Source organism: Artemia sp. Qi Xiang Cuo, chromosome 16, assembly GCF_049724085.1.
Source record: "Artemia sp. Qi Xiang Cuo chromosome 16, ASM4972408v1, whole genome shotgun sequence".
Lineage (NCBI taxonomy): Eukaryota > Metazoa > Arthropoda > Branchiopoda > Anostraca > Artemiidae > Artemia > Artemia sp. Qi Xiang Cuo.
The window spans coordinates 23637378-23651270 of record NC_142809.1 but is presented as its reverse complement, the minus strand read 5'-3'; the positions used below and the strand labels follow the sequence as shown (position 1 = coordinate 23651270).

General features: G+C 35.2%; 2 protein-coding genes across 2 annotated transcripts in view; one reads left to right on the top strand and one right to left on the bottom strand.

The window, feature by feature from the left end:
* The window catches only part of LOC148942695 (uncharacterized), a 39513-nt gene extending 31630 nt beyond the window's left edge, over positions 1-7883 (top strand). The window contains exons 6-7 of the mRNA XM_089102334.1: positions 2334-2483; positions 4267-7883. Coding sequence (XP_088958460.1) covers positions 2334-2483; positions 4267-4445 — 329 coding nt within the window. The 3' untranslated portion in view covers positions 4446-7883. The remainder of the gene's footprint in view (positions 1-2333; positions 2484-4266) is intronic.
* Positions 7884-10891: 3008 nt separating this feature from the next.
* The window catches only part of LOC148942694 (uncharacterized), a 53405-nt gene continuing 50403 nt past the window's right edge, over positions 10892-13893 (bottom strand). Inside the window, exon 5 of the mRNA XM_089102663.1 lies at positions 10892-13862. The gene's annotated coding sequence lies outside the window, so the exon portion shown is untranslated. The remainder of the gene's footprint in view (positions 13863-13893) is intronic.

The following is a 13893-nucleotide window of genomic DNA, read 5'->3' as shown; positions in this document are numbered from 1 at the left end:
CTACAGCCCTTGCAATTTTTACAAACCAATACGAGCTTTTAAGGGATTTCGCCGTTAATAAATGTAGAATCCGTGTAAGTGTGCGTGCCAGAGGTAATATGTTGTCGATTTGTGACTGCATGAGGGGCAAGAGCTTTGCATCTTTTTCATTAGCCCTCAATTTTAAATTTCTAGGAAAACAGAACTTATAACCTGCTGTTTTCGGACGAAAGGTTTTGCTGCAGTGAAACTTACCAATGCATCCGGTGCATTGGTGACTGTTTTTCTTTGAATAAAATTGGATTGGACGAAATTTTATGTTCACTTTAACATTTGGCGGCAACCCCTGGGATGTGTTAAATATTTCACGATTTAGTTTGCCTACCAAATACAATTATTTGGCTGTTGCATTTTTAAGTGCCAATGTAGGCTCTGAATATGTACTATATTCATATCCTAGGGCTGAACCTCTCAATTTTTTATAGGACTTCGGAGTATCAGCATAGCCTATATGTAATTTTTATTGTTTGATAAACTGCTGCTAGTGCTTACTAGTGTCCCAATTATCTAGGCACTCCAATCTACCTTAACAAGTTGTGCAATATATAATTTCATTGGACAAGCCTATATGAGAGTTGGGAGTTCATACATTTCATCTGTGAAAATGTTTTCGTTGGCAAATATGTGATAAAAAAAAAACATTTTCAGAGAGCAGTTGGTGTCGGTAACATTGTTCAGAATGTCTGTGTTTAAGACTAACATCAACATTTCCCGCCTTGAATTGCCTTAGACACTAACTAATTGACGGTTGTAATTCCTTGTCTGGAAGATAGGCCTTCTTTTACGAATTTTTTTTTTATCTAGCAATCTTCTTTCGTCATTTCTTTTGTTTTTTCGTAGTTAATTTGTGATAGTCTTTCGTTTTTGTCGCCGAGCGCTCTGGCTGAGTATCTAAGATTATCCGAAACACTTTCCTTAAGATCTGCCCCAGAACCCTAATCCTGTAGCGTCGAGGATACGACATCTGTAGCAGCTGATATTCAACCAGGGGTGGTGTAAAACAAAATAACTCAGCAACTTAAACTGCCAATAGCATAGTCCAACTTCGATTTACGACCCGTGTAATAGTCCAATCCATTACCCAGCTGTCTTGAGTTTTGGAGCGGAAACATAGCAATCAACATCAGGAGAAACGAATCCAGTTTTTTTCAATACCCATCTTTAGCAGGACATAAATGACATGTAATCACTGCATAAATATTTGTTATTGCAAAACTCTGTTCTTATTGTTAACTGACTTTTTCTTCTTGTTGTTTTTTTTTTTTTTTCGGTATCCAATTCAATCCCCTCCATCATTGAACGATCATACGGACTCAAAAAGTCAAAAATAACGGTCTTTTTCACGAAAAAAACAAATCTTTTACTGAATCATGATGCTCTACTAGCATCTTCCCAACAATTTCAAAGAACCAACCCTGAGCCCCATTCTCCTGAACAGTGGCAGTGTCAGAGAAATAGGAATCAGAGAAATACTTACATGTCAATAAATCATGTGTTCCCTCGTCAGGAAATGCTGCTTAAGCGGGAACCTGTTAAAATCATCTGTCTCTTAAATTTGAATACGTTCGGTCAGACATTTAGGGAAAAATTGAAAAAGTCCTCTAACCGAATTATATTCAAAACTCAAATTAAAATCCTGAGCAAGCAGCCTTCGGGGCGATTTTGTATAAAAAATCTTTAATCCATGACCTAATAGCTTTGTCATTCTCAACTGATAACAACATGGAGTAACATGTATAACACACTTTTGAAAGTTATTTATTTGCAGTCTCGATTAAGGCTTGCAAAGTTCTCTGCATACAGCCCCAGTCCACTAAATACACAGTTGCGTGGTATTAGTGCTTCTTTGATTACTGCAATACAGTTGGGGCCAGCGGTTGAGACATACAATTGTCGTTTTATCTAAGATATTGGTTTATTGAAATATGTCTATGTTTCCAATTAGTTTCTTTTAGAATATCGATTCGTCCTTTATGTGATTCAAAGAAGGTAATTTCAGAGCTCCATGTACCAATAAAATAATTGTCCCTCTTTTAGCCCGAATCCGACAGGGACATGATGAATAAGGGCATTTATTTGCTGGTTTATGATATATCCGTTGTTCCCTTTCATTTGTATTTAAGCAGAAATGCATGAAATTGTACTTATTTTTTGGAACACACATTTTTTTTGTACAATGATTTTTCCAAGTTTTTTTGCACATCCAAACTCAGTAAAAAAGTTTTAATTCTGGCCGTCAATGTAATAAGTTTGGACCATTATTTTCTACACTAAGTAATTTCCTTTGTTCGTAGGCTCAGTTGCAATTCCAGTTTTGTGGCAGTTTTTTGAAAAGTGGTCTTCTCCTCAAAGTGCCAGCGATGCATATGTTTCTGAGCTGTCCCTTCACCTACAGCTGATGGGGCTTCCTAATAAAAGAGCGAGGACCATTATTCGATTTTCAAGTATGTATACAATTAGAGTGTATGTTGAGCGAGCCAACCTTAGTCGCTCACTGTTAAATTTTGTGTCTTGATGTATCTTTTTGCAATTTCTAGGAAAGAATAACTCTTTGTGAAAGGTAAACAAAAATAAAAATAGACTATTAGTCTTAGCAATTGGCCTATCTTTAGTTTAATTTTATTAACACTATTCGAGTTTTATTTATGTAAAGTAACGGCGGTTGGGATTGTTATAGGTGGTAAGGGTTAAAACTTTAAAACAATACGTTTCTTTGCCAATACTCTCCAATTTTCCAGGAATTTCTTCCTACGCCCTTCCTGTATTCTGGGTTAGACTTACTTTTTAGTTTTCCTACTCTATAGTTAACATGTCACATTACTGTCTTGTCAAGCCTTATATAATAGCTGCAGCCTAGTAAAGAGCAAACACGGCCCATAGTTACCTAAATTGAAATGAACGCATTTTTAAAGAAATTTTCTATTGACAAATATTCCCCATGGAACACTAATTTCTCAATATTAATTTTCAGTCAGGTTCACCAAAAATACAATTTGTAATTACCAGAAGGAATTTTTGAGAATGTCGGAAGACTCTGGAACCCCTCAAATGACGTTCAATTAAAATTAAAAAAAAAGTATACCATTGAAGTTGTCATAGTTAAAAACCCTTAAATGGAGGGCTACAGTCCTCTACCGTGAACAATAAGGAAGATCACACTGCTGCATGAATACCACTGATGTCTTCTTTTTTTCCTCGGGTGATTTTATCGTACCAGTGGTCATAGACCATCGGGAGAGGGCTGATTTTACAAAAATGAAAACATCTAGTGCTCTTTTCAATGAACCCGTGGTTCCATTCTCACAGAAAAGTTATGTTTTCTGCCATTTTCTGTTGTAAAACGGTAAATTTTTCCCGAACTGGGTGAAAATACCAGAAAATGCAAATTCTGATATAGCAAATATTTTTGCCATGATCTGAAACCCTTAACTGGGTATTTACAGTTCCTGATATTGAGAATGGAAATTTATCATGGGTATCCAGTACATTTGGACAGGCTTTATATGAGACATTATCCAAAATTAGCCAATATATATTATCTGATATTATAATAAAAAGGATCGTCTCCAGGTGGTAATTCGATTGAAGTTTATACTTCAAACCCAAGAGATTTCAGAACTTGTTGTTGGAAGTGAAGGATGCTTCAAGCCTCTCATTTTCGCTTTTCAAAACAACTCGGATGACGAGTTATTTGGGAAGAATATTTAGACGATCTTTATTAGAGACAATATCCAGAATTAGCCGATTATGAAGGAGGATCCGTTGCACGCAATACCTAATCAATGGGTCAGGAAAAAGAGTCGAAAGCGAAGGGAATGAGGATTGGTGATATCATAGAGGTTGGCAAAGAGGATCCAAAGGAAATTGTTAGATTAGAGCAAGATTAATTCTGCCGTTATCCCTAATAACAGACCCTCTCTCTCTCTCTCTCTCTCTCTCTCTCTCTCTCTCTCTCTCTCTCTCTCTCTCTCTCTCTCTCTCTCTCTCGCTCTCTCTCTCTCTCTCTCTCTCTCTCTCTCTCTCTCTCTCTCTCTCTCTCTCTCTCTCTCTTCTTTCTCTTCTCCCTCTGTCTTGTAGTCTAGCTTTGTGTGTGTATGTTTTGTATTTTTCTGTTCTTTCATTGATTTTTATCCCTCAGTAAGCTTTATACCTTTTTTGGTGTATGTGTCTTATTTCTTTAACGAGTAAAAGCGGCATCGATGAAATTAATTGTTGGTGTTTTTTTAGGACAATATATGGCAGAATTATGGAAACTACCTGATGAATTATATGGAATAGGAAAATACGGCATGGACTCGTATCGAATTTTTTGCCTTGGTGAATGGCGGGATGTACATCCTAGCGATCTTATGCTAAAATTTTATCATAACTGGCTGTGTACCAATGCAGAGTTTTTAGGGCTATAATTTGACAGGTCCATTTTGAAAGGGGAGATTCGGAATCATTTTAATTTTTAATTCTCCTTTTTTTTATCCACAAACGTACGAAAATTTGTATTTTCTAAATGCTCGAAGAAATCTTGTTGTATATCGCTGAAACTCACCCCCCTCTCCAATGCGATATAAGTATGTTTTTTTTTTTTTTTGTTCTTTTTTTTTTTTTTTTTTTTTTTTTGCTACTTTATTCTTCAATCGAGAATAACGGAATAAGTAATTTTTTACTTTAATTTTTTATTAACCAACGAAGAGATAATAATTTTTTTTTAGTCTACTACGCCCAATTGTCAATTGCAAAAGTCTACCCTAGAGGAAATACTCCCAATAAATAACCATAAATTACCATAATACCCAATACCACAGATACCAATACCCATAAATGCCCTCTCCCAAGACTGATAACAAAATTCGACACCGCAACTTAGCTCTCGACTTAATAAATTGCTTTTAATTTGATATTCTTTAAAATTAAAAAGACTGCAAAAGTCACAGATAATTTCAGTTTTTAAATAGAGGCGGTTCTAAATCTTTCTTAGTTCGAATTTTTGGGAGTATTTTACAACTTTGTCTAATCTGTTTGGACCTGTGGTGTATTTTGCTAGATTGTGAACGAGAATTTGATCTTAGTGGATACAGGGCTTGGAGACTCCGTAATGTTTCTTCAACCTTTCTTGTGCCTTTTTTATCTTATATATTCGTTTACTTTTAACCGAAGGCAAATAAATAGTCATATGACCATTTATATGACATTATGACTTTATAACTATTATAACTAATATGAATATTTATATATCAACATAATTTCGTTGTAAAAAAAAAAAAAAAAAAATCTGTTACTGGCACTTTTACTACTCATGTAAGCAAAACATTAAGCTTCAAAGTATTATGCATGCATAAAAATTATTTAGAAACTGTTGATAATTTCAATGTTTATCAAAATAGAACTAAGAATTTTTTCATGGGGTTTGGTACGTCAGCGGTAAAGACAGAACCGCTGAAAGCGCGAATATACACAAGTTGCGTTTTGTTTGTCACATTTCCTCAAAACGTACCAAACTGTTTTTTGCTTTTAGAAAGCTATTTTATGAAAGATGTCTATTTTGAAGCTCTTTGAGATTTAACTTCTATGGCTTTTAAGAATAGAAGGCTTATGTAAAAATGGATATTTTGGGGAAAATCCTACCGAGCATGGAAAAAAAATATTCATTTTCACCAAAAATCAAATATATAATTATGCAGAATTTTTTGGGCGGGGGAGGTAATTTTTCGAAAACTTCAAAAAACAGGCAAATTATACGAAAATCATAGAAATGTTGAGATTTTGTGGAGTTGGCTATGGTTTTAGATACTAGAGGAGTTTTCACCTATTTAGTCATTTATAAAAGTGTGATGCATGCTCTTTGATTTTTTCGACGATAAAAATGTAACGTTTCTTCGTGTGTGTGATTTTGTGTAATAATAGAAATTTGACAAATCATTTCTAGTGCTAACAAGTAACTGATTTTTATTTTCACTTTTTGTATATCTTTTTAATCGAATTTTGTTTTCTTGAATGTTAGATATTTTGTTGCAGTCTGAGGTGCTCAGGTGGAATGTGATTCAAGCTGGGCTCTGGTTTCTCGCGGATAGTCGCTGTTAGGAATTCTATCCCTTCTATTTGTACGTTGCATATAATTGAGGATTGAACACTCCCTAAGCTCTCGCCTCTTCTGTGTTAATTGGCCGTGTCTTCGGTAACACTACTTGAACAGATGTTATGTAGATCGTAACTATAGTTTTCGTTAATATTTCAGTTCTTGACCTATGTGGACAGAGATATATCTCGCAGCTCCTCCATCAGGTGTTAAAAAGCCAATACACATGAATTTTTCCACATTTTCTATTGGCTTCCCGTCCAGCCTGAACTACCAAGGAGCAGCTAGATTGATCCACACATTGTTTCAGTTCTGATACATATTATTTCAGTTTGGAGTATGGAATTTGCTAATAGCAAATTTGATGCGCCTTGATCCCTCGCAGGTATAATCAGTCATGCCTTGTTGTAATGCATCGGTGGTACTTTCTATCCAAGCAACGTCGTCTGTAAAGTCAAAGTTTGTCGCTTTATTACTTGGACTACATTGCGGTAACTACTTGTGGGAATACGTTAATGTATTTTCTGTTGTTACTGAGATTGGTGTGCTTGGTTCGGGTGACTCAAAATACACTATGTTTGAAGACACGAAGTTTACAGGGAAACGGAGAAAACTCTCAAATTTGTTTCAACTTTTCGGCATTTATTAACAGTCGCGTTTTGTTCAAGGAGGGTTTTCGCGGACCTTCAGGGCACGGCAGAAACAACATTGGTATACCTTAAGCTCCAACTTCAAATCATTTGTACGTTCAAGTAAAAGTGATATAGCCATTTTGGAGCAACCCCCAAAAAAGGATAAATATCCTATGCTAGCGCAGAAGGCATCGAATCGACGTTTCAGTTGAAAATCCTAAGTATCTTTAAGAGCCGATTAACTTAACTCAGCTCACGCAAGATTATAGCCGGAAAATCTCACCCCGCGCAAAATTTGACCCGGTCAAATCTCAACCAAGCTGATATTTTACCATCTAAATTTCTGCTCTATAAAGAAGCTGATTTTAGCGCCACACTTTTGGAACCATTCTGACTGAAAGTTAACTGAGGCCAGGACTACTAGTGCTAAAATTAAAAAAAAGAGATCCTTGAGATAAAGCTAACTTATGTTGAAAACTGCGTTTTTAGTGTCTATGACGTATGCAAAATTACATAAGAAGCATAGCTAAATATAAAATACCAAGTGTAATTTACAAAAGATGTCTTAAGCAGTTTCATAATACGTAGAGGACAAAATGTAAATTAACAATTGCTCAAAATGGACAAACTAGACCATCAAATGAGACAAGATCAAGAAGACGACCCGAGAAATGTAAATTCACAATGGGTGAAAATGAACAACCTTGACCATCTAATATGACAAGACCAATCCGAGCACCTAAGGCAAAGGGCATACACAAAATGTCTGAAGCCATGATGAACGAAAATGAAGAACAGAGAAATATGCGACTAGAATACTTGCGACAACAACAATAAAAACGAGTCGAAAATGAAAGTCAAGAAGAATTATTATTTTAGAAGAACAACGCCATCGGAATCTTCGACGCCAACAAACTGTGGAGCAAAACCCACTACAAACCTAAAAAGATGCCGTAAACTACACAAGTGTTAATTATACGTTATTTGGACCCTTTAATGTTGTATGTATTCACTATAGAACCCTCCATTTTCCTGAGGAAAGAATAGCAAACAAAGGTGATTCATTTTGAGGTTGTGCTTGCTTGGTTGCCACCTCCACAGTTTCCAAATTAATTAGTTTTTATTAGGACGTCACTTGTTCTTTAGAGTTCCACAAACAAATCCGAATCTTGAACTTATGTTTTGCTTTAGCTTCATTTAACGTAAGGGATGATCGAACCATCAATAGTCGTAATGTTTTCAGCTTCAAAGTAGCTGAACAAATTTTTCACAAAATCAATTTAGCGGCACATCCACCGAAAACCCCTGAAGGTGATTTTGAACCACCTTCATATGACATAAAAGCCTGCTGCATAGCCGTGCCGAGGCCTGGCGGCGAAGCCGCTAGTCTCCCCGTACTGTATATATATACTGTCTACTCACTTTAAACGAGCAATAATTGTACATATATTTATTTTTTCTCGAAAACGGTTCCATATTTTTTTGAAAATTGGCATCCTGAGATTGTCTAGCCTGAAAAACGATCCAGATAGGTCACGAGTTTGAGAAAAATCTTCTAGAGCCTTAATTTTTGAAACTCACTTTTCGTTTAAATGACGTCACACGACTACGAGACTATCCTCTTGAGAAGGTTCTCATGTAAGAATTATATTAAGTAAAGACAAAAATTAAACTTATTTTGTACGGAGACAAAAAATTAAAATTCATTCTAAATATCAATTGCAAAAAAAAAATCTTAAAACTCTTGAAATATTTGAACAGTTTAGTAGTCAGGCACGTTAACTTTAAAAATTTAACTAGAATAAACAGAACTTGAAGGGAATATGATCATATCCTTATTACAGAGTAAAGCTCGGTTTTTTGTTTTTTGTTGTTTTTTTAAGCTGTTTTACCAGGGAGTGAGGCAAAAAACGGTATAGATCTACCGGAAAGTAACTGCTAGTACGTATGAATTGCTTGAATCTGTTGGTGTAACGAAATCAAATTCCATTGGCATTCGACTTATACGAGTCCTTAAACAGTCTCAAGAAGCGTTTTTTTTAAACGATTTTTTTTTTACATCACCAAAAAAGGCTTAAAAAAAGAAAAGCAATGTTCGTCTAATCCTTGTATAGACGAATTGAACTTCAAGACTGAAGTTTTTAAGGAGAGTATAGGACTAAAGACGGGAAACGATGAGCTCTTCAGTACTGATAAATGTGCTTCGAATCTTTTGCTTCAGCAGACTCAGAGATGTACACTCAAACGATTTATCGTCAACTCCTACCCTAATTGGTTACATGCAAGCGCAGTATGTTAATGTGTGTAATTTTGAAACGAAGTCACAAAAGAAGATTTTTTTTTTACGAAAAACCCGCGACATTTGGTATCCCTTAGATATTAAAAGAATATTTTATTGTGTTCTGAATTGTGTAATGTACCAATCTTCTACAGGAACGCTTGTTTTCACAATATTGTGTTAAACTTGAATAAAATTTAAGTGTTATCTTTATTGTATGGTTAGTAGCCACGGGAAAAAAATTATTGCAACAGGACAAGCTGGGACGAAGGTGGAATATAACTTCTAATGGACACTAGACCGGACTCGTCGATTAGCCAAACATTTCGAATAAAATTTTGGCGAGTTTAAGTATCTGATTCCTAATTGTATACGATGGTAAAAAAGTCTAGAAAGGGACGGGTACATATGCAGCATTCTTTATAGGGAAGGGGGATATCAAAAAACAAATTTTATTTGATAATTTTAAATAAGAGCTCCCCAGAAATTTGAAAAATTTTGAATTCTGCGGAAGGTCAGGCACCAAGCCCCCCCCCCCCCCCCTGTACACACACACGCGCACTGCGTGCATCCCTAATCTGGACCCATAGGCGATTTATTACAGAAGATTGTCGGTTTACATATAAGTTACTATTCATTAAAGGATATTTTCTTTAATATTAACTTTATTTAGTCATTGTTAACTATTTCATATTTATCAAGATTTGAGTTGTTTATATTTGTTCTTATGGGAATATTTTTAAATCACTGGTTTATCCCAACAGACCAAAATCCTTTACTTACTAAGACTTGGGTCTTCCGACGCCGGCTAGCACATAAGGTTCCTCTTCACGATGATCTCCCCAGTGCTTTGGACAAAAGATCTTTCAGGGACGATTTCGGCAGCACAGCAACCTCTCTAGGGTATGAAACTATTTGGAAGAAGGAAATCAATTCTGAATGCTTCTTATAAACAGTAATTAGTATTATAGTTGAATTTTCACAAGTAAATAAAAATGTCAACGTATAGTAAATTGCCAATGACTCCAGCGTTTGCACCAATCTATATTTGCCATAAATCCATTGCATGAACCCCAGATATCAGCAAAAATTAAATCACAATTCCTGCTAAGGCGACGCATAAGTATGACGCTGAATGCCCCGTATAGCACCCACCTCCCAAGAGTAAAGCATCGAAACGATTTGAAGTCGAAACTCTAATATACCTGTGTTCTTTACATATATATATATATATATATATATATATATATGGTTGCATCCAACCGATGCAACCTTATCCCAAACTTTTTTTGCGCCATTTCGCCACTCGTAATATGACTAAAATGTTATGCGCAAGTTATATATATATATATATATATATATGTGTATATATATATATATATATATATATATATATATATATATATATATATATATATAACTTGCGCATAACATTTTAGTCATATTACGAGTGGCGAAATGGCGCAAAAAAAGTTTGGGATAAGGTTGCATCGGTTGGACACTAAAGTATTTGAATGGATATTATGGTCCCTGATCAGAGGAGGTCCCAGTTCTTTTAAAAATTGATTTTCGTAAATCAAGGTAATCAGGCGAAAATTTCAATAATCAGGCATTTGTTTGGTAAAACTTATAAGCCCTCCCCCTCCAACCCCAATGGAAAGTAGCCCGAGATTACCCTGGCTGTCATAGCGCAGTGAAGTGCTTAAAAATACTGTGAATACAAGGTCTAATTGTTACAAATATTTCATCCCGAATTGTCTTTATTCTGCAACCGGTAAAACCAATTTTCCCAATTTGCAACCGCCCGATTCTTACTCATACACCTAAAAGATTAATTTGAGCCTTCAATCTCTAAACACCCGCAAAAACTTTCCAACAAACTTTTATTCATGAACCAGGAAATATACAATCACAAAAAATTGCATAAATTGAATATAAACCAAAAAGAACAAAAACTTCATCAGATCAAAAATAACAGTTAAATCATTATAATTTTCAGCTTTAAATATTTGTACTCGGCACATAAAAACGCATTCATCCCTAACCCTACCTTTCTCACTGGTGCTTAAAGAAAGCATAGGCTATATACAGAGGCAGACACATAATGGGCTTTTCAGGGCTACAAATCCACCTGCACAATTCTTGCCATCATAACCTCTTTATACTTGTACTTTACTTCTTCCCTTTTTTTGACTGGAAATAATTAAGTGACATCCACTGAGCTGAATTACAAGTTTCTTTTACACCAGGGAGTTGGCTTACGACCTCAATAAAAGATGATGAATAGAAGAAAAATCTGAATTCTTCTGCTATCCAGATAAGGGAATTTATTGACAGAGCTAGGACACGCTTCTTGTGAAATGAGAATAGCAAACTGAATAGTGTGTAATGTGATACACTAAATAACATAAAGGCAAAATTTAGGCAGAACTTTTGGTTTGCAAAACTGCAATCGAGCATAAAAATTTCATACGTGACGATTTGGCGCAGACCTCTCAAAAATATTCCTTAACTTTCGTGTTCTGTAAAGTATTGGCAGAAGTAAAAAAAAACTAACTAACAATTTTACCCTGCAAATATAATGCCTTTCAAGCCAACTATCGGCTTAACGACTTCAAGGACATTTTCCCCCGTTCTCAGTCATCAAGCTACTTACAATTTACTTCGCCATTGACGACTGTCTTCTAGTAGCTAAAGAGTAGACGAGCCTATTTTTGGCGAAAGTGATTGATTGGGGTTAATTTTCTATTTTTTTGCATTCATGCCTGAACGCCAAAAGGACTTGAGAAATTAGATATTTGTATTTCGCCAGAGCACAAATCTTTTAGTGGTGATAAAAAAAAACGGCTATTGCTGCTCCTTATTGTACAGGATACAACAGTGCGCATTTTCAGCAAATTCCTAGACAGCATCATAACAAATTTGTTTTAAGCTCATGGATGTTAATGTAATCAAAAAAAGAGACTTCGATAAAAATAACAATAATAATGCTAGCAATCTGTCCTCATACAAATCATAAATAGGTAGAAGTAGTAACGTATTTTATTTACATAAATATTAAAAAGGAAAGACAAGTTAAACTATTCTTGGTTTGAAAACATCATAATTATGAGACAAAAACTGTCCAAATCATAATCTACCATACTTCATGCATACTCTACACGTTCATCAACGTTATCAAGAATTCATAATGGTCCTGCTCCAGTTCAACACTGGATTTATTCTTTTTCTTTGTTTTTATTCTTTCTTTATAACTTTCAAAAACATGGCAACAAATATGACAGTCTATAACGGAGATTCCCTTTCTGTTCCCATCGTTCTTTTGAGGCGACATTTTATTCTTCTTTGGCGGATTTACAAGATTTTTGATATACTACTGTGGATGTAGGAAATCCTTAGATTTCAATTCAGAAATCCTTTTTCATTCCCTATGTGTACATGATTCATCGGTTGGGAGTTTTTGGTCTATTTCGTCGACCAACTTTGTAACCGTCGTTCTGCGTTAACTAAAATTCCCGAAAACTACAAATCAATATTCAAGCTAGAAAATTGACAGTAAGATTCTCCATTACTTTTGTCTTCAAACTTTGTTTAGTCGCGTCTGAAAATCATTACTGTTTACTTAAGTTTTTGGTCCTAGATAAACTCAAAGCGCATAAGAACGTTAAGAAAGAGAGAAATTAAAACAAATCAGACAGAAATTTGAAATATGATAATCTTTCAGAAAGCTAAGAAGCTTCGAGTAATACTCAGACAGAAAATTATATTTAGTTTGAGTAAACAGTGGCGTCAATTCGTCAAGGACAAAATGTATTTTCAAATCTAGAGGGGGGGGGGGATTGTCATTTTTTTAAAATTTCTTTAATGAAAATACCAAGAAAGAATTCCTTCAATGAAAACATCCAAATGTTCCAGAATCAAGGGGGGGGGTAATAGAGGGGACACATGCCCTCCCCCGATTAGCACCACTAGTGAAGGAACTTTATGAATATTCAGGACTATGGGTTAGTGTATGGCCTAGGTTCCATCCTTACCCCCCCCCCCTCCATTCCGCGGCGTGATACTATAGTTTCGTGGACTTGTATTGCGTCAAAGGCAAAACAATATACTTCTGTTAACTTGAAGATCGGGGGGACTCGGTAAATCACTTGATACCCAGCAAACAGTCGTTAATATACCGTCTGCAATTAACGGAAGTAAATCACACCGGGATCATAAAAGAACATTACTGCTTTTCAATAAACGTTTTTTTTTGTTATTTTTGCCAGATCTTTATTTTCGAATAATAATAATAATAAAAAAAATTTAGCTAGAAAAAGCGCTAGAAAAAAATTAGTTACCTTTGTGAGTTTATCAAACCAATCTACATTGGCAAACTTTCTTTGAACAATCAAATGTTCCTTTTCTATTTGTTAATCCAAAGCACAATCAAGCCGAAATTTATTAACAGGGAACTTCAAAGGATCCCGAGCAAACTTTTTAAGCAGATTTGGAAGACGTTGTCACAAATATTTCTATCGCCCTCAGTCGGTAAAAATGGTTTTTAATAACACTAAAACATCAAAGCAATAAACTTATTTTTACAATCCAAAACACCCAACTTTCACAAGAAAACTTGAAAAAATTGATGGAGACATCAGTAATTACCCTCCTATCTGTGCTAATTACACCTCAGAATTTTTGGGAGACACAAAAATGCCTGACCATCTTTCCAGATTGAGGATAAGTAGTTGCATCACAGCACAGGTAAAGGTTACAGCCATCTATTTTTGCAGAAAACCAGACTCTTGTCAACTTCCCCTATGATCATATTATGTGAAGATTCCATGATTTTATGGATATCCTAAAAAAGACATCAGATGAAGCCGCTAATA